The sequence below is a fragment of the Lithobates pipiens genome, unplaced genomic scaffold (assembly GCF_037356315.1).
Source record: "Lithobates pipiens isolate NorthernLeopardFrog02 unplaced genomic scaffold, aLitPip1_a1.2 Scaffold_16, whole genome shotgun sequence".
NCBI classification, from domain to species: domain Eukaryota; kingdom Metazoa; phylum Chordata; class Amphibia; order Anura; family Ranidae; genus Lithobates; species Lithobates pipiens.
This window is the reverse complement of record NW_027507748.1, coordinates 388032020-388053949: the sequence shown is the minus strand read 5'-3', so window position 1 is coordinate 388053949 and position 21930 is coordinate 388032020. Positions and strand designations below refer to the sequence as shown.

Sequence of the window (21930 nt, the reverse complement as noted above, 5' to 3'; positions counted from 1 at the left end):
CTAGGTCCCAATTCATATACTAGGGACAATTTTGGACAGAAGCCAATTAACCTACCTGCATGTCTTTGGATTGTGGGAGGAAACCGGAGCACCCGGAGGAAACCCACGCAGGCACAGGGAGAACATGCAAACTCCAGGCAGGTAGTGTCGTGGTTGGGATTTGAACCAGCAACCCTTCTTACTGCTAGGTGAGAGTGCTAACCACTACACCACTGTGCTGCCCATTTCATTTGGGTACAGCGTAGCATGACCGCACAATTGTCATTGAAATTGCGAGAACGCTGAAATCTGAAAATTGGGCTGGGAAGGAAGGGGGCGAAAGTGCCCTGTATTGTAGTGGTTAAGTAGTGGCAGCCATCCATAGGGGAAGCTTGGGCGCCACACCCCCATCCATGCACCCAATCCCCTGATCTACATACAGGGCACTGGATTGTTTGTTTTTTAAGCTTTGACAATAAAACTTAGAAGCCGATTGGTCACCAGATTCTGCATGCACCAGTTTTAGTAAATCTCCCCCACTATGTACACAGTAGTAGAGAGCATTTGGTGAAACACTATAGCTCAGGGATAGGCAATTAGCAGACCTCCAGCTGTTGCAAAACTACAAGCCCCATCATGCCTATGCCTCTGGGTGTCATGCTTGTGGCTGTCAGAGTCTTCCTATGCCTCATGGGAGTTGTAGTTCTGCAACAGCTGGAGGTCCACTAATTGCATATCCCTGCTATAGCTAAAGCAAGGGAAAGAAAATCCTCTGCAGTCTCCACTAAAATCTACAAAATCAGGGTCCTCAAATCTTTTCTCTAATATTCTTGAGTAAAGGAAGTTACACCTCTGAAACCTGAACAGGGTAAGGGGGAATAAAAGACAAGTAGTGTTTCTGGCCTCTGGAAACAGAAGAATCTAGAGGAGCTGGGAGTTTTCAAAAAAGAAATTCAGATAGAATTCTGCTTTTGTTAGATAGGTCACATGGTGCGTGCCTGAGAGAGAGCTAGAGTCAGATAAGAGGAGTGATGTCATAAATAAGACATTGCTCCAGGACATGGGAACAGCCATCATCCTGAATGGTGGCTTGAGTTTTCTGAAAACCATCTGCAGAACATATGCCATTTGTTCCTTTTGTCCCAGCTCACTTGTGCCTGGGATCCACCGTTGCTAAATGAGGGAACTGCAGTGGAGTACTCACGGAATGGAGGTCATAATAGATGGGGTTTTGCATGTCTGGGTACAGGAGCTGCTATAGCTCAGGCATGGACTGTGTTCCTGTTGATGTTGGCACTATATAAATCTTGTATAATAATGTCTCTGTAGAAAGGTTGCAGCTGGGATGTAGAAACAAAATTTTATTATATTGCAGCTTACCAACTATTAGATGTGTTAGCTGCATTAATTTCCCTTTTGAGACTTTTTCTTCTATTTTCATTAGGTGATCTGCCAGTAAGTCTTTTTTTCACAAGCTCAAGCTCTCCAGCAGAATGTTCAAGTTTACATTGATGAGACAAACCAGTTAACACTGTCAGGGGTGATTAAAATTATCAGCATTTATTCATGCAAAATCGTTATCTCAAAAGGGGAAAAAAAATGTTTGCTGTAATGGATTATAAAGTGTGAGCTGCAGTTTGGTTTCAATTTGTTAGGGCATCTAAATCTGCTAATACATTTAACACTCCCTTACCCCCAGACTGACAATGCTGCTTTCTGCTGTGCATCCTGTGATAATTCTTCCAGAGGTGTCTCTCACTAATACTGGAGGTGTGTAACTGGCAAGATCACCAGGTAAAAACACAGGAAATAAAAAAAACAAAAAACTAAGACAACGGATACAGCCCCAACATCATAAGATGGGTAAGCTACAAAATAAAACATTTATTTTCCGATTTAATACTTTATAAACAAACTCAGCCCCAAGATCTTTCAAGATCACTGTACAGTATAATACAGCCTTTAGCCTCTTCCCTTTATCAAGTGCAGACAAACAAAAGAGTAATAAATAAAATAAAATATATTATGCAGTGATGAACAGGGGAGAGAGTGAGATTTTCTCTTGAGATGCAGTATCAGCACAAAATATGAAGGGAAGAAAGAACACAGGCTCTGGTGCAAAACCGTTTATTAGGTTTTAAAAATTATCTAAAATTCATGAGACTCAAACATAAGTTGATTCAAGCATTGGAATCCACAATTTATCTCCCAGTATAAGGCTTCCTGCCGTGAGCTCAAGGCTGTCTAGGGGACAAGTGTAAATTGTCAGTGCGCAGCTGTCAACAAGCTGCACGTCGACTGCTCTCCCACTATGGAGGCTCGCCAGCCATATGGTAAGCGGAGCCACCTTCCGTGTCACATGAATCGGAGGGCCAAAAACTGATTGATCATGTGTGGTTGCCAGGACAACGCGTTTCAGATGGCATGGCCTCCTTCAGGCCCTGAAAGCCACGCCCTCTGAAACGCGTTGTCCTTGTTACTTTGCCCCCTAGACAGCCTTGAGCCCACAGCAGGAAGCCTTACACTGGGAGATGCCAAATTGTGGATTCCAGTGCCTGAATCAACTTATGTTTGTGAGTCTTATGAATTTTATATAATTTTTTTAAACATAATAAAAGGTTTTGCACCAGAGCCTGTGCGCTCTTTCTTCCCTTCGTATTTTCAGAGCAATCAGTGCCCGCTGATCTGGAGAGCAGCAAGGCGATGTTACGACTTAGAGACTTAACCCCTTATAAGATGGATTGCATCATTGAACTTTTTGGGACTTCTGCCTTTGGCTCTCTTTAGACCTAAGTGCAAGTACTGCACATATTGTGAGTGTCAGCACCAAGCCTCAGGCATACACGTAGATATAAAGAAAATCTTGGTTGGTGCATTTTAGTATGGTTTCCAGCAAATGCCTGGAAGGCACATAACTCGGATTGGCCACTCATTACAAGGAACAAGCATGATTCATAATCAGGACATAAATAAAATACAATCAACTTGTAGAAGGTCGACTGCTCCTTGGGTGTATATCATTTACTGCAAAATGCATAAGATGTTGTCTTGAATATGTACATGATTCTCATTTAGTCAGAGCCATTGTAATTTATGCTACAATCCATATTCTTTACCAAGGTCAGCTGAAGAAACCTGAGGACAAATGGGCTGCATTCTGTTTGTGCTTTAATTGTGGTAAAAAAGCCCAAACTATGCCAACAATAATTGTCTCTTAAAATACTAAGAAAAAAAATTTATTATAGTAAATATTTTTATAAAGGTTATATTTAATTTAAAAAAAAATTGTTATTACAAAAAAAAAAAAAAAAATTAAAACAAAAAAAAAATAAAAATAAAAAAGCACATTGTTAAATCAGACCAATTTAAATGCTTGCAAAAAAGCGAAGACAGTTTCATGTTTAGAGCTTTTTATTTTGAAAAATAAAATACAAAAAAATCAATAAAATTGTAAATGTACATGTTTCTCAAATCCCAAACCCTAACCCAACTTCTTTGGAAGTTTTTTTTTTTAATAATTAAACAGAGATAAGTTTAAAGTATTTCTACACTAGGGCTCTAGTGTTGCTTGGCAATTGTGGGGCTGAAAACAGCTCTAGCCATCCTTTCTTCACATGCCTTAAGTTCCTGACTTTAGGTAAAAACGAATTAAGTGACAGAAAACAAAGGGGAGCTCACTGCACAGCAGTGTCAGGAATGTGTAGATTCATTTCTCCTCTCTGGATACCGACTGGGAAAGTTTACCTGCCCCCCAATGAAGAACCAGTGTGTTTTCTTTTTTTTTTAAACTGAACTTTGTAGTGTACATTATCAGCCAAATAAATGTACAGAGCGACACGTCATCAAAACTGCAGAATACATTGCAGGCTTCCTAATGCCGTATTCAGCTCAGACATGAGCAAGGGTACCACTGCATTAAAAAAGAATCCAAAAATATGTATTTTTTATCAATTCAGTACTGACACTACTATATACTGCAAGTATACATTATATTTCAAGGTTTCCAAAATCCGTACCCACGTTTTCAACTCCAATGAGTTCATGAACATATATCAAATATGTTGTGAGAGCATTCATGATTGGCTTAAAGTAAATTTACCAATATATCATTAATACAATGCTGGTGAAACACAACTGTATGTGTCTAAACATGAACATACATTTATTTAATACATACTTTGTGGAATGTAATGCAACCTATTTTCCTAAAAGAAAATAACGGACGTCACAGCATTGAAATGTTTGGAGGCCACATAGTGAGGGAAAAAAAAAAAATCAGGATGTCGAGTACTTTTTAACAGAGATGGTTTTCTCTTGTTATTTAAAAACAGATACAGCTGGTAAATATACAGTACTACACCACTGTTAGATGGTGGAAGCCTCCTGCCATTAAAGTGCCTTTATGCAGACCGGTGGACTCATGCCCATGTGAAAAGAGATGCCAAGCAGCACAGACAGCCAACAGATGCACATCATAGTCTGCTCATAGCATGAAAAGAATCATCATGGATCCACTCCACAGACAGAAAGCACGACACCTAAAGAATAAAATGACACTTCAGTTAAATAAGTGTTAGACTGGACTTTTAAGTAAATACATGCAAGGTTATTATGTTAAAAGCAATCAATATACAGTATTCAGCAATTGTACATACATCTTTCTACACTCTGGTTAATTTCTAAATAGACCACACTGGACAGAAATGTAGTGCAGTATGACTGAATAAAAATAGGACTTTTATAACAGCTTACCTGTACAATCCTTTTTATTGGAGTACATTACAGGACACAGAGCCATAGTATTATCTATAAGGGTATATAGGCACCTTCAGGTGATGGACACTGGCACACTCAAGACAGGAAGTTCACTACCTATATAACCCCTCCTCCTACCAGGAGTACCTCAGTTTTTGTAGCAAAGCAATATACACAAATCCCAATAGGGGCAGGTACCTCTGTCCTGTGAAGTACTCCAAGAAAAGGATTTTGCAGGTAAGCTTTTATAAAAATCCTATTTTCTTTATCGTACATCACGGGACACAGAGCCATAGTACTAACTATATGGGACCTCCCATAGCAATGCAGGAGGGGAGGAAGACGAAACCAACAGGGCGCCCACAGGCTTGAGGACGCATACTGCTGCCTGCAGCACACTGCGCCCCAAAGGCGATATCCTCATGCATTTTTACATCCACCTGATAAAACCTGGTGAACGTATGTACTGAAGACCAAGCTGCGGCCTTACAGATCTGAGCCATGGAGTCCTGGTGATGCACTGCCCTAGAAGTGCCAACTGCTCTGGTAGAATGCGCCTTCACTTGAAAAGGCGGAATCTTACCCTTTAAACCATAAGCCTGAATTATAACTTGCTGAATCCACTTAGAAATATTGGATTTTGGCGCTGCTTGTCCTTTCCTATGACCTTCTGGCAGCACAAATAAGACATCAGTCTTCCGGATCTAGGCAGGTGTCTCTAAACAGACCTTGACCGCTCTCACCACATCAAGAAAATGTAGTGACTTCTCTTCCCTAGAACATGGTTTTGGAAAAAATGATGGAAGGACAATATCTTGGTTCAGGTGAAACCCTGAGACCACTTTAGGCAGAAAACTTGGACGAGGACGCAATGCGACCCTGTCCTCATGAATAATTAAATATGGCTCTTTACAAAAAAGAGCAGCCAATTCTGAAACCCTCCTTGCTGAGGATATAGCAACCAAGAATACTAACTTCCTTGTCAGAAGGACTAAAGGAGTATGCTGTATCAGTTCAAAGGGCTGTTTTTGTAACACTGACAAAACTAAGTTCAATCCCAAAGGTGATCTAACTGGCGGATAAAGCCACAACACCCCTTGCATAAAAACTCAGACCAAAGAATTCAAAGTAAGCGGTCTTTGAAATAAGACCGATAAGCCAGAGACTTAGCCTTTAATAGTACTCTAGGCCAGCTTCATCTCTGCCCCTAATTGCAGAAAGGCAAGAATTCTGCCCATGCTATACTTCCAAGGGTGCCAACCCTTGGATTCACACCAGGAAATATAAGCCCTCCAGACTCTATAATATATGATTCCGGAATCAAGGTAGAGATAACTGACCTGGATAGCCCACGTTTCTATAGAATGTGGGTCTCAATAAACAAGCCATTAAATTTAGAGTTTGTAAGGTAGGATGGAATATCGGCCCCTGTGAGAGTAGGTCTGGATGTAGACCATGGATCCCCCACCACCATCTTTACAGTTTCTGCATACCAGGCCTTTCTAGGCCATGCTGGGGCTACAAGAATTACAGTCTCTTTCCAGTTTGATTCTGTACAGAAGTCGAGGCAGCAACTGAATAGGTGGGAATGCATAAATCAGTGAGAACTGATCCCACGGGGTCACTAACGCATCTGTTCCGCATGTGAGTGGATCCCTTGTCCTGGACACAATGTTGACCAACTTCACATTGAACCTAGATGCCAGAACATCTACGTCCGGAGACCCCCATTTTTGGCAAACAGCCAGAAAACTGTCAGGGTGAAGGGACCATTTCCCCGGAAGCAAGTGCTGGCAGCTCAAGTAGTTTGCCTGACAATTCTCTACTGGAATGAAAACTGCAGATAGGCACGGAACATTCCTTTCTGCCCAAGTTAGGATATGGTTCACCTCCCTCTGCACTGCAAGACTCTTGGTGCCCCCTTGGTGATTGATATAAGCTACAGCTGTGGCATTGTCGGATTGGATCCTGACAGGACAACCACGTAACCTGAATGTCCAGGCCTTCAGTGCCAGATGCCCTGGCTCTGGGATGTTGATGGGCAAGGTTCTCTCTCTTCTTCACCACTGTCCCTGAACAGTTGTGTTTTCTAGTACTGCTCCCCAACCGGAAAGGCTGGCATCTGTCGTTACCATGTTCCAGATAACTGGTCTGAAGGATTTTCCTTTCAGCAGATTCCGAGTTACCAACCATCAACTGAGGCTCTGGGACACCCTTGGGGACAGCAGCATTGGCAAATCTAGAGCTTGAACTGTTTTGTTCCAGGCAGAGAGGATACTGTTTTGCAACAGTCTCAAATGGAACTGGGCATAGGGAACTGCTTTGAATGAAGCCACCATCTTTCCTAACAATCTCATGCAAAGGGGAATGGAGGGATCGCTTTTCAACCTGACCATCTGCACCAGCTCTTATGGCGTTGATCTTTGCTTGAGGCCTTTTTCTGGGCTGTGTCTATGATCAGACCTAAGTACTCCAGCCTTTTTAGCAGTTTTAAGGAAGACTTCTCTAGGTTGAGAATCCAACCTAGATATTCCAGGTATTTGGTTGTAATGCGCATGCTTTGCTCCAAACAGGCCACCGACTGATCTATTAGCAATAGATTGTCCAGGTATGCCAAGACTGTTATGCCCTGTGCCCTTAGCCCAGCTAGAGGTGGAACCTTTGTAAATACCCGGGGTGCTGTAGTCAGCCCGAAGGGCAAGGCTACAAACTGAAAAAGATGCGGTTCTACCTCAAACCGCAGAGACCTTTGGTGAGTGGGGAATATAGGAACATGCAGGTATGCATCCCTGATGTCAGACGCTGGAAGTTCCCCTCCTTGTAGGGTAGAAACCACCGACCTGACTTGATTCCATGCAGAAAGAGCGGACCTTCAGGAATTGATTTTGATTTTTCAGATCTAGAATGGGTCTGACATCTCCATTCAGTTTTGGTACCGTGAAGAGGTTTGAATAGAACCCCAAACCTTGCTCTTCTGTGGGGATCTGCATGATGGCCCCCTGAGCCCGTAATCGGTCAAATTCCAGAAACAGATTGTCTTTTCCCTGGATCTTTGGGAATGTTTGACCTCAGAAAACGAGGCGGTGGAAACTCCAGAAATTCCAGTTATCATGGAGATGACCCATCTGTCCTGAATTTCCTCCTGCCAGACTGAACTGCAGAAGTCTTCCCCCCACCCTGGCGAGCGGGGGCGCCCCTCTTCATAATGAGGCTTTAGAATTCTGTTTTGCAGGTTTCTGCCCCCAGGACTTTTGCCTGACCCTAAGGTTTTCTGCTAGACTCTGACGGTGGAGGCCGTCGCAACTGCCTAAAGGAAGATGTCCCTGGAGCTGGAGAAAGAGCCTGCTTAAATGAAAGGTATTTACTTCTTCTTTTGACTGGCAAAAGAGTACTTTTGCCACTTGAAATCTTTTGGATGTATTTGTCAAAATCATCCCCAAATAGCCGATGCAAAGGAAAACCAGACAGGAGCCTTTTACATGGTGCTTTGGCCGACCAATTTTTCAACCACAGGATCCTACGCATGTGTACTAGCACAAGCGCAAGGCGAGATGCCTGGTGAATAGAATCTTTAATCGTGTCTATAGCTAAACATAATGCTCTTGGCAGTTCGGTCAAATCCTGGGCTTGTTGTACAGGAACCTCCTTAGGCCTGTCTAAACTGGTCCTTTAGGGATTGACAGATGCCTATTGCAGCGACCGCAGGCTGAGTAACTGCACCGGGCCAAAGAAAAAGAGGCTTTTAACAGGAATTACAACCTTTTATCTGTTGGATCCTTAAGCATTTGAGCATTGTCTACTGGACAATTAAAGCCATTATTCACACTGGATATAGCAGCGTCAATTGTAGGTACATTCCATCTTTTGATTTCTCCTCCATGGGATAGAGCACTGCAAATCTCTTTGGTGGGAGAAAATTCTTATCCGGATGATCCCATTCAGCATAATCTGTTCTAGTAATGCATGGACGGGAAACGCATGCAAAGTCTGCAGAGGTCTTAAGGAACCCAAAGAAGAAATGGAATTTTCAGCTGACTCAGTTAGGGGCAGCTTGAAAGCATAATGATCCATTTCCATAAGAGATTGTACCAGCAATTTCTCAGATTGCAAGGCTGAAAAGGGCTCATCCACCGGTGTTTCCTCCGAAGAGGAGTCAATGGATTGCCTTTCCTCTTGATCCCCTGAGGGTAAAACCTCATCTTCTACCCAGTGTCCCCTTGATAAAGGGTTTGAGTTGGGGGAGGGGGCTCTACCATCCTTCCTATCCTTTTGGATGGAAGATGGGATTAAAGTCGCTAGTCTTTCCTCTAGCCCTAACAGGGTGGAGGAAAACGCATCTTCAGTGACGTATACAGGGGCTGAGATGGTAGAAGCAGCTGCAACACCCAAAGGTTCCAATGACTCACCCTGGCTAGCCACTTCTGGTATTTCAGGAGAAGATGACAGTGTGGAGACATGAATAAAGTCCTCAGTGCCTGGGGGTGATGTTTTAAGAACCTCTTTTGAGGCGTTTGCACTGACCTTTTTGGGAGGCATAGTCCTAAGCACAAAAACAGAGGCACTAAGTAAATGCACTACTTGCTGAACTATAGTCTTACAAAAGAATGCCATTAATAAAAGTTCAGCCTGTTGCCGAGTAAAATGTGTTTTCCTCAATTTGGGAATGGCTGTATGCAGCGCTTTACTGCCCCCACTGCTCCTGTGTCCTGTATGATTAACAGCCGTACTCTCCAGCTGCTAGCTGAGGAGAGTCTGCTTTCAGGGCTCGGCTTCCCCCGCACTTCGCGCGTGTGTGTCCTCATGGATGCTACATCCCACACACGGCACCACACCTAGGCCATGCCCATTACCTTAATCACCCGCACTCCCTCCCATTTAAAATTCAAAGAGAGGTGTAGATTACGCCACTGTAGAACTTAACTTAACAGGGATTCTTACCTCTACAGAGAACATGGATTTGCTATTCGACAGCTTCAGTCTGTAGAAAAAAGAAAATCATACTGTAAGTCTAAACTTATTAGAATAGAATGTAGTTATTAATAAGACCTAAGAGCATAATAGAAAGAAGGAAGCGAAACTGGGCCACACATATGATACAATCTTTCCAAAAACAGCTACAATAAACGAAAAAAATAAACAGAAAACTACTGATGATTTCTACTGTTTGTTTTTGCTGTCATACACACATTTGTATGCATAGATATACAATATACATAAACAGGAAATTTTCATTATCCTGGTCAGATTTTTAAGGCCGATAATAAATCTGTTTTCAACGTGAAAACATCCTATGTAGAGAGTTCAGAATAACCAATCTTACTACAGGGCTGCACATCTGTATTATGTACAAAATATACAACATGGTTCCAAGTGTATATCATCTAAATTTCCTTTTTTTTCCCAAGATCCTTGCATTAAAATATTATTTATAACTTCCTAAACAGATCTATCTACTGCCAAGCTTACTTTTAATGGCTCTTTATGTATCCATCCTGATCTAAGCAGGGGTGATGATATAAATTTAGTTTGCTGGGTAGTAGTCAATCCAAGCTGATTTAGGCCTGGTTCACACTAGTGCGATTTTAGATGTGACTTGAATTACATAGAATTGCATGACAATGGAAATCAAATCAATGCAGCACAATTTTGGAAAAGGGTCAAGTGTTACTTTGGCAAGATTCCAGCATGATTCTAGCCCCAGAGAATGTGCAACCCACATCAAAGTAGCGTCACATAATTGCACTGAACGTTGGATCAAAATCTGAGCGCAGCAGTGTGAACCTAATCTATTTATTGGGTTTTCAGTGTAACTGCGGTTTCTCTCTACTGCCAGTAGGTGTCACTGGTACCTTTGGCAACAGTGTGATATAAGAGTTATACTGAGATATGAATATTTATGTCCCCGTGGCCAACTAGTATGAGGTTTACTGCCACTGATGCATGCTGGGGAGAGTAAAAAGCGCTCTCGCCCCTGGGCTCAGACCTGGGAAAGGTGCATGTTCAGCAATTGAGGAGGCATTTGCATGTGCTTTGTGGAAATGCCTGGAGGCAAAAGCCTGCCTGTCCAATATAGTCCTGCTGCCTGAGGCCCTGGGCTCAGGGAAGCTCGGAGAGGACAGGGATCTGGAAGGAGAAGTGATGCCCAGGGATGCGGGTGATCCTGCTGCTGGAGATCCTAACGTGGGGAAACTTGCAGATAGCCTGGGAAAGCATCATAAGAATAACTATGGATGCTGTTGCTGGAAATACCACTGCTTCTTCTGAAAAAGGTACAGGTTTGCAGGTGTCAGCTTACGGGCCCTTTTTGCCTATAATGAAATATATGAATAACATCTGAGTCTGCAAGTCAGTAATGGTGTTCCAAGTTCCCTTTGGCACTGCATCACTTTAATTGACAATTGCACAGTCCTACAACATTGTACCCAAACAAAACTGACATCCTTTTTCTTTTCCACAAATAGAGCTTTCTTTTGGTGGTATTTGATCACCTCTGTGGTCATCATTTTTTGAGCTATAAACAAAAAAACTGATAAAAAAATAAAAATAAATTTTATATATATATATTTTACATTTTGCTATAATAAATATCCCCCAAAAATATATAAAAAACAAATCACTTTTACAATTTAGGCCGATATGTATTCTACATATTTTTGGTAAAAAAAAAATAATATCGCAATAAGTGTATATTGATTGGTTTGGGCAAAAGTTATAGCATCTACAAAATAGGGGATAGATTTATGGCATTTTTATAAAAACATTTTTTTTACTAGTAATGGTGGCGATCTATGATTTTTATCATGACTGCAACATTTCGGCGAACAGATCGGACACTTTTGACACAATTTTGGGACCATTGACATATATACAGCGATCAGAGCTATAATTAGACATTGATTACTGTATAAAATGTCACTGGCAGGGAAGGGGTTAAATACTAGGGGGCGATCAGTGAGTTAAGTTGTTCCCTGGATGTGTTCTAACTGCAGGGGGGATGGGCTCACTACAACATGACAGAGATCACTGCTCCCAATGACAGGGAGCAGTAGATCCCTGTCATGTTACTAGGCAGAACAGAGAAATGCCTTGTTTACATAGGCATCTCCCCATTCTGCCTCTCCTCATCGCAATCATGGGCCGCAAGCGAACAGAGTTTGCGGGACCTATGGGCATGTGGTCGGTGGGCGTTTAAAACACACGCCTTTGACAGGAGGACAACTCCTATTCAATGTAAAAGCAGGGAAATACTTTAAAATGAGGGTTTGTTAAAATCACTAAATGGTAAGCATTTACGATTTCAACAAGAAACCACATAATCTACAGTCCAATGTCTGAAAAAGTATTTCCCTACACCCTCCACAACACTATGACAAATAACAGTTTGAAAATAAGGTCCTATTACGCTGTGGGATTAAAGCTTACTTTTCTTGAATAATCCCTGTTGATCTATTATGAAGATCCCACACACAAGTCCTTTTTCTTTAATTCTCTAAAATGGTACTACCAGTAGCACAGGAACCCAAAAACATTGTTACAGATTTGCACAGAAATGAAATTACATGTGTGATATATATTTTTGTCTCTAAACAGATCTTAGAGTAGTTTTTCTTTTGGTTCGGTTACATCAATTCTGGTTCCTGGTCTGCCTTATGGTATTTTAACTACTACCATCTGGTATGTGACAGTGTATTATCTAATGAGACATCCAGTGTTATACGATGACACCACAGCGAATGTGTATATTCCCCATACTGCAGACGCTCAGGTTGTTACTGCCATTCAGCTGTGCAAAGGATAGAGAAGCTTCACCAAAGAGCCAATGTAAAAACATGCAGCTTTGTAACAGTGAAGAAAGCAGTTAGTAGTGCGAGGCTAAGCACTGTACACATCTGCAAGTAGAACTCCAACCAGATTTGGATACAGTGGGTAAGTGTTAGAGCTTCTGATGGGTTTGTATGTCCCCTCTGGGAAATTTCCACTCACTTATGATGTTTGGCATGGGTAATTACTCCAAGGATTACTCCAACTGGAGCACCAAGTGGAGAATGGTAAGAACCTTTGTGAATGTTTTTGCTGTCCATATCCCCGATACCTTTATTTCTTCTTGTGTTACAAGGTCAGAATGTAGAGAAAACGTTTCCAGAGAGAACATAGACAAAAGTCCAGAGATTCTAATCCTCCCCCTTTATCCAAAACCAAAAAAATATGACTGGAGTCCTTCTTTAATGAAGGAATATAGAAGCCATTTTCCTCATGTGATGAGCGAATCAGCTATAAACAAAGTAAATCTTCAGATTTTTGGATTCTCCAGCTTGATTATTTTCCATTCCGCATAGAATTATACAATTCACAACTCCAGGATTGCCAATTGTCTGATATTCTGCAGATCAGACAAATCTCAATTCAAATATTTTGGGCAATCACAAAACGATGAATTGACAACTCTTCTGATTCGATCATCCCTTCTTGCATTCCTTATTTAGATCAGATTTTCTAGAACGCATGCATACCCAAAAGCCAGATTTTTTCGGTTACCCCACCATCACAAATTTTCGCCCAACATTAACATTTATTGCAGCCTGAAAATTAGCTGCAACAATTCATGCAGATATATCCTTGCCTCAGAGGTTTCCTACCCGTTTCTTCTTTGGCTAGAATACAAAAAAACCACACTGGTTCTTAATGTAATTTCTATACAAATTAATAATAGTGTCATAACTAATATACAAATCATATCAAAGTAACACATAACATAGAACGTATCTTCTATCTGCATATTCTGTGCAATGCTAGAAATGAGGGCCTTTTTCTACTGTATGACACTTGGGTCTACTTTCAAATAGAGAGCAGGAAGGCAGAGAGTTCTGTAGATGTAAAAAAATATGTAAATCTAAAATGTAAAAAAAAAATAAAAAAAATAAGGTAATCCTACAGGCTTGAATATTTAGACCCCACCCCCAATTTGATTGGCACTGAAGCAGAACTAAACTGTAAAAACAAAAATTGAGCGAAGGCATCTCTGTGCCAGAATGAATTATTGTGCACACATACAGGAGATGTACAATTCGCTGCTGGCCAATCAAGATGGCCAAAGACCCAGCAGAAACTGATGGGAAGATATTGGCGGGCGAGGGAAAGGTGAGCATTTATGGACTTTAGTTCTGCTTATGATACATGCTTGCATATAATTATTATGCATTTCACAGATTGAGACCTTTTTTGCAAACATCTTATTAGGTATCAAATAAATGTAATGGTATTTTTATTGCACACGCACCCCTAAATTTGACATTCTCTTCATTGCACTGTTAATATGTTGTTATGAGCTGTTCCTGATGCCTGTGTGGCTTAGACTACTGCTCCACTGGCAGTACTGGACAGTCCCAATGTAGCCCTGGTCCTGGGCTCCCAGCTATGACACAAGTTTAGTTACTTGGGAACGAGTCATTCATTGAGAAGGAATCTGTGGATGGGCTCAGATTCCTGAAATGGGGTAGTAGCACACAACTATGCGGTACCAGCTTTTCACAGGAGGGCACGTGAGAATCATTGCTTCCCAGCCTAGGCCAATAATAAAGGACTCATAATAAAAGGCATTTCACCCAAAGTATTGGAAGAATTGTAACCAAAAAAAAGAAAAATAAAATAAAATGCAACTGGAGGCAGAAGTGGTCACTTCTTATTGGCAAATACCCCCTGCGAAGACAAAGAAAATTTTAGGTTTAGTGCACTCTGCCTCTAAATGCTTGCCAAGAACTCTTCTAAACCAAAGCTATCACACAAATTCTTACATATTTCTATCAACACAGCTGTATATCCATTAATGCTGATCAAGTTGAATTTATGCTACACTAATGCAAGCATATCAACATCTAATGGATTTACAGGAACTTAGAACACGGTTTATATGACAGATGAGCTTCCCATTAAAGTAAATTAAGGCTGCAAAGCACAAGTGCCAGAACAGAACAGAGGATTTTTGAAGATGTCAGCCACAGGCTGTGCAGCCCTGGCATGCCACATAGTAAAGTTCCATGTTCCTCCAGTATTTTTTGATAACATACTGCATTCATCTTGCCATCAATTTTGACCAAATTTCCTGTGCCTTTGTAGCTAGCACATCCCCCAAACATCAGCGATCCACCTCCGCGTTTCACAGTAGGAATGGTGTACCTTTCATAGGCCTTCTCGACCATGTAGCCCATCTTTCTTCAAGTGCATCCTTATTGTGCATCTTGAAACAGCCACGCCACATGTTTTCAGAGAGTCCTGTATTTCACCTGAAGTTATTTGTGAGTTTTTCTTTGCATGCCAAATCATTTTCCTGGCAGTTGTGGCTGAAATTTAAGTTGTTCTACCTGACCATGGTTTGGTTTCAAGAGAACCCCTAATTTTCCACTTCTTGTATCGAGTTTGAACACAGCTAATTGGCATTCTTAATTCCTTGGATAATCTTTATATCCCTTTTCTGTTTAATACAGTTCAACTACCTTTTCCTGCAGATCCTTTGACAATTCCTTTGCTTTCCCCGTGACTCAGAATCCAGAAATGTCAGTGCAGCACTGGATGAAAGATGCAAGGGTCTGTCAGGAGTTCAGAAACTCACTAATTACAAGCAAACAGATCACAGGTGAGGATGATTACCTTTAATAGCCATTCAAACCCCTTTGTGTCAACTTGTGTGCATGATATGAGGCCAAAATCACCAGGGTAAACTTTTGATCAGGGTCATTTTGGTAGTTTCTGTTGTCATTATGATTTAAAAAGAGTAAACACAGTTGATTGATAATAAATGGCTTCAGCCAAACACTAACCATGAGTAAAAGAAAAAATTTTGTGTTATCATTTATATTCTCTGAAAAATGGGCAAGAAATCATAAATTATGCCAGGGTATGTAAACTTATGAGCACCACTATCTTTTCATGTGACAACACTGAAGAAATTACACTTTGCTACAATGTAAAGTAGTGAGTGTAAAGCTTGTATACCAGTGTACATTTGTTGTCCCCTGAAAATAACTCAACACAGCCATTAATGTCTAAACCGCTGGCAACAAAAGTGAGTACACCTCTAAGTGAAAATTTCCAAATTGGGCCCAATTAGCCATTTTCCCTCCCCAGTGTCACACAATCTGCATAGAAGCAGGAAGACTGTCTGCCTGACCATAGAATCATTGTTTCAAAGTGCATAGCTGTCAAATCAGCCAGAAAATCATGAGACACCAGTTTTGAGAGTACTCTTCCAGGTCTCCTGGCAGTTAAATAAAAATGTTTAGGCCTATGGGAAATGATTTTCATCTAAAAGGCTGCTCTAAGGAGGAGGTGATGTCACCACATGGAGGAGGAAATAATCAGAACAAAGCTGAATGAGCTGGCACCCAAAAACTCAAGGCTAAGCCTTACCTTCTCAGTGCATGTCCTTGCAAAGATAACAAGGGTAAACAGGGGTTAGCAGGGACAGGGGGAACAGTTGTGAAGTATGCATTGGCAGAGTTGCTGGGTGGCAGAGAAGGGAGTAATGCAATGTCAGGGTGCAGATAATCAGGTGTACTGGGCTTTTCATAGGCTTGAATGCAAAATCTGTCTAATTAAAATCCTTCTCCAACATGGTATAGGCTCCTGTACTGCACCACCCGTGGATATAAGCCAAGTGCAAGGGATAGTAGTTAGCATGGTGAGGAGGTCATTAAAATAGTTGTTTGGAAGTATAGTTAGCCTTTAGGCCCCCTTCAGGCCTATGCATTGTGGCAATGTGCATTTTACCGCAAATTATCTCAACACATAGTAACACAGACACTCGGTAGGCTGTGTTGCAGTGCATTCATTTAAAATGGGACCCTAGTATAGTATGTGCCAACAGAACTGCATACTTGTGTGGTAAATGGAAAAAAAAGGTGCAGTTCTGTTTTTTCCTCAATTGCTGCCATTGTTGATGAACTGGTTGCCTTAAAGTACTAATGAACTCTGAGCGTTTTTTAGTTTAAGGGTCCTTTCACACGGGGCGGATCAGTTCTGATCCGCCCCGTGGATGTCCGTTTGCTCAGCGGGGATCACTCCGCCGATCCCCGCTGAGCAGGGAGATGACAGGTCTGTCTCCGCACACTGTGCAGGGACGGACCTGTCACAGCGCCGCTCTCCCCTATGGGAGATCGGATGACGACGGACCGCAGTGCCCGTCGTCATCCGATCCGATCCGCAGACGGATGGAAAAATAGCTTTTTCCTCCGTCACACTTTTTCGGATCGTAGCGGGTCGGATGTCAGCGGACATGTCACCGCTGACATCCGACGCTCCATAGAGCTCTATGGAGCACCCGTTCAGGTCCGCCTGAAAAACTGACAGGCGGGCCTGAACGGGACGTTAGTGTGAAAGGGGCCTAACACATTTAGCATAATAAAATAAACATCTCCCAGTAAACTATTTGTTAAAATTCTTGCAGTTTACAACTTTTAGTGCTGATGGCTCCTGCTCTCTCCAAGCTGCTTTCCCCAACTTCCAGTCTTTTGTGTTTTTCTATTGATGCACACAGTGTAGAGATACAACTCTAGTCCCTGCATGCATGGGTGTCTCCATAATTAAAAAGGAGTCTGAAAAGAAAACCTAGGGCAGAGGTCATGTCAACAGCTTAAACGGGAACATAGGCAAGGATTAAAAGATAAAGAAGCTGCACACTCAGTAAGTGAATAAATCAGCTGATGAAAGCACTTAGAAAATGGAGGATTTAATATCATTTTACCTTACCGCATGTAAATATTAATGTGTATGCTGTAAGACAGCATGAAGAAATGAAATATGCACTGTTGACCATGTGATGTGTGGACTGTGAAGACTTAGGACAGGGCTTCCCATTTCCCAAATTTGCTTTATTACGTTTAAAATCTTAGCAAATATGTTTTAAAGCAGTTAAAAGCTTAAAAAAGTGAGGACGCTTTTATTATTAAAAGAATTGTCATGTTATATATTCATACACACATATAACTGCCTTATGATTGATTTTAAAAGGGTAAGGAAACTTTTAAATAACAATTTTCCAAATAAGTAAAAGCAAACAGGGTCACTTATCCAGAGCTCAAGATAAGTAAATTAAAACTAAGCAGCTGTTATAATCAAATATAACATTAAGGAGAAAGCAAAAAAAGTTTCAAAGAAATAGGTTCTTTCCAGCTTAAGCAGCGCTCAATGTGACCGCTGCTTAAGCTGGAAAGGACCCATTTCTTTGGAACTTTTTTGCTTTCTCCTTAATAGCATTTTCTAAATATTTCTTTGCCCCAATGCTGATCTAAACTACCCTCCTACTCCTGTTTTTTTGCCACAGTGTTTACCTGAGGCTGTTTTAGAAATCTATAGGTTACTACTGCATGGCCTGGACATGACATTTAGTGATAGTGCCACTGATCTCTTTAAACCTACAGCAATCTCTGTATATACCAGGAATCAGCTCCCAGCACAGAACGTCTCATCAAGAACATATTTGTAGCACTCTTCATTAGATCATTGACTTTAAAATTCGTAAAAGTATTAAAACATAAGACACAAAGTAAGTGCACTTAGATTGGTGGTCGCTGTTCCAAACACATGGAATCGTGGTGTAATGTCAGCAAATGGGCCCTTTCTGTTGTGTCTGCATCACGTTAGGATGATGAGCACCTGGCGTGATGAGGAGGGATATATAAGGACCCATATGGCGGTGACCATGTTTTTGGAATCCTTGAGAGCCTGGTTTCATTACCACACACAACTAGCAGGTTTGCAGCCTTGTAACTTGGATTTCTGATTGACTGTGGATCTATTTGCAGCATGGAAACATGACTCTGGTGCCTTCATGTCTTGCAGGGTTAGGTGGGTATTGTTACCTCAGGTCCCCTCTTCCATTTGCAATTGACTCACTGACCCTTTGTGTTGTGCCAAGGATGTGAATTCAACACTTATCAACCCAGGTATATTTTATATATATATATATATATATATATATATATATATATATATATATATATATATATATATATATATATATATATATTTTTTTTTTATGCGTATATATATATATATATATATATATATATATATATATATATATATATATATATATATATATATATATATATATACACACACATACACATACACACACACACATACACAGTGCCTTGCGAAAGTATTCGGCCCCCTTGAACTTTTCAACCTTTTGCCACATTTCAGGCTTCAAAGATATAAAATTTAAATTTTTTGTGAAGAATCACCAACAAGTGGGACACAATTGTGAAGTGGAACAAAATCTATTGGATATTTTAAACTTTTTTAGCAAATAAACTGAAAAGTGGTGGTGCAAAATTATTCGGCCCCTTTACTTTCAGTGCAGCAAACTCACTCCAGAAGTTCAGCGAGGATCTCTGAATGATCCAATGTTGTACTAAATGACTGATGGTGATAAATAGAATCCACCTGTGTGTAATCAAGTCTCTGTATAAATGCACCTGCTCTGTGATAGTCTCAGGGTTCTGTTGAAAACGCAGAGAGCATAATGAAGACCAAGGAACACACCAGGCAGGTCCGTAATACTGTTGTGGAGACGTTTAAAGCCAGATTTGGATACAAAACGATTTCCCAAGCTTTAAACATCCCAAGGAGCACTGTGCAAGCATTTTGAAATGGAAGGAGTATCAGACCACTGCAAATCTACCAAGACCTGGCTGTCCCTCTAAACTTTCAGCTCAGACAAGGAGAAGACTGATCAGAGATGCAGCCAAGAGGCCCATGATCACTCTGGATGAACTGCAGAGAACTACAGCTGAGGTGGGAGAGTCTGTCCATAGGACAACAATCAGTCGTACACTGCACAAATCTGGCGTTTATGGAAGAGTGGCAAGATATTCATAAAAAGTCTCGTCTAAAGTTTGCCACAAGCCACCTGGGAGACACACCAAACATGTGGAAGAAGGTGCTCTGGTCAGATGAAACCAAAATCAAACTTTTTGCCCACAATGCAAAACGATATGTTTGGCGTAAAAGCAACAGCTCATCACCCTCAACACACCATCCCCACTGTCAAACATGGTGATGGCAGCATCATGGTTTGGGCCTGCTTTTCTTCAGCAGGGACAGGGAAGATGGTTAAAATTGAGGGGAAGATGGATGCAGCCAAATACAGGACCATTCTGGATGAAAACCTGTTGGAGTCTGCAAAAGACCTGAAACTGGGACGGAGATTTATCCTCCAACAAGACAATGATCCCAAACATACAGCAAAATGGAATGGTTCACAAATAAACATATCCAGGTGTTAGAATGGCCAAGTCAAAGTCCAGACATGAATCCAATCGAGAATCTGTGGATAGAGCTGAAAACTGCTGTTCACAAACACTCTCCATCCAACCTCACTGAGCTCGAGCTGTTTTGCAAGGAAGAATGGGCAAGAATTTCAGTCTCTCGATGTGCAAAACTGATAGAGACATACCCCAAGCGACTTGCAGCTGTAATTGCAGCAAAAGGTGGCTCAACAAAGTATTAACGCAAGGGGGCCGAATAATTTTGCACACCCCACTTTTCATTTTTTTATTAGTTAAAAAAGTTTCAAAAATCCAATAGATTTCGATCGACTTTACAATTGTGTCCCACTTGTTGGTGATTCTTCACAAAAAATTAAAATTTTATATCTTTATATTTGAAGCCTGAAATGTGGCAAAAGGTTGAAAAGTTCAAGGGGGCCGAAAACTTTCCCAAGGCACTGTATATATCTGATTTCCCAATCTGGTTATTGAACTCTGGACTGGCTGACTACTCGATCCGGTTACTGGAATCTGGCTATGCTTTGACTACGCTTTCTCCATTTACCTTTTTATTTTTATTTAATAAACAAGTGTGATTTAATTGTACTTCTGTCTTGGTCTGATTCATGGTTTCTGACAGACCTATAATGATGAGTTTTGTTTTTTGTTTGTGGAGGCTTTTGTCCTGAAAGTAAGGCCGCGTACACACGGGCGGACTGTTCGCCCAACCTTGTCCGCTGAACAGTGTTTGGGCGGACAGTCCGCTCGTGTGTGGGCTTTCAGCGGACAGTTTCAGCGGACAGTTGGACGGACAAAGTCTTTCGGAAATTCCGAAAAACTGTCCGCTGAAACTGTGTTTGAGCGAACAGTCCGCCCGTGTGTAGGCCACTTTCGAAATGAGCAAACTGTTCCCGCTCGGAAAGTCCGCCCATTTCGAGCGCGTGTACAGGTAGGCGGGGCCCGCGAAGGAGACGTCGCGGGCTCCGCCGCCTGGAATGGACTTAAAGGGGAACCCAACGCCGAAAAAAATCGGCGTGGGGGTTCCCCCAAAGTCCACACCAGAACCTTGTCCGAGCACGCTACCCGGCCGGCCAGGAAAGGGGGCGAGCGAGCGCGCCCCCCCTCCTGAGCCGTACCAGGCCGCGTGCCCTCAACATGGGGGGTGCCTTGGGGAAGGGGGGGCCGCGCGGCCCCCCCACCCCAAAGCACCTTGTCCCCGTGTTGATGAGGACAAGGGCCTCTTCCCGACAACCCTGGCCGTTGGTTGTCGGGGTCTGCGGGCGGGGGGCTTATCGGAATCCGGGAGCCCCCTTTAAGAAGGGGGCCCCCGGATACCGGCCCCCCACCCTATGTGAATGAGTATGGGGTACAATGTACCCCTACCCATTCACCTGTGAAATAAAGTACAAAAAAAAACACAACACAGGGAAAAAATATTTTATTGCACAGCTCCGGGGGTCTTCCGTCTTCGGGGGTCTTCTCGCCGGACTCCTCCGCTATCTGTGTGTAGCTCTTTTGCTAGCGGAGGAGTCCGGCTTTCTTCCTCCCCGCCGCCGGCCTCTTCTCCCGACTTCGGGGGTCTTGTGCCCCTCTTCGGTTCTTCTGCCGGGCCACCGCGCCTTCTTGTAGCTCTTTTGCAGGCGGTGGCCCGGTCTTCTGTCGCCGCTGCCTTCCGTTCTTCTGTCGCCGCCTTCGGTTCTTCTGCCGGGCCACCGCGCCTTCTTGTAGCTCTTTTACAGGCGGTGGCCCGGTCTTCTGTCGCCGCTGTCGTCGTCGCCGCCGCCGCCTTCCGTTCTTGTTCTTCTTCTTGTTCTTCTTCTTCTTCTCCTGGAGATGTTGACTCGACGAGCTCTCCGGCCGGAATGCCAGAGCCGCGCTGTGCGGTCACTTATATAGTGACAATGGGGCGGTGTCACATGGTATATGTCAC

General features: G+C 42.2%; 1 protein-coding gene across 5 annotated transcripts in view; it reads right to left on the bottom strand.

Moving 5' to 3' along the window:
* Nucleotides 1-3372: 3372 nt before the first annotated feature.
* TPST1 (tyrosylprotein sulfotransferase 1) overlaps nt 3373-21930 on the bottom strand; it is a 151818-nt gene continuing 133260 nt past the window's right edge. For 3 of the 5 annotated variants that reach the window (XM_077482274.1, XM_077482276.1, XM_077482277.1), the window contains 3 exons: nt 13371-13385; nt 9673-9712; nt 3373-4517 (listed from right to left, as the gene is read on the bottom strand). In XM_077482274.1, coding sequence (XP_077338400.1) covers nt 9695-9712; nt 13371-13385 — 33 coding nt within the window. In that variant the 3' untranslated portion in view covers nt 3373-4517; nt 9673-9694. Of the gene's footprint in view, nt 4518-9672; nt 9713-13354; nt 13386-21930 lie in introns of all 5 variants that reach the window. The other 2 variants (XM_077482278.1, XM_077482279.1) reach the window with 2 other exon arrangements.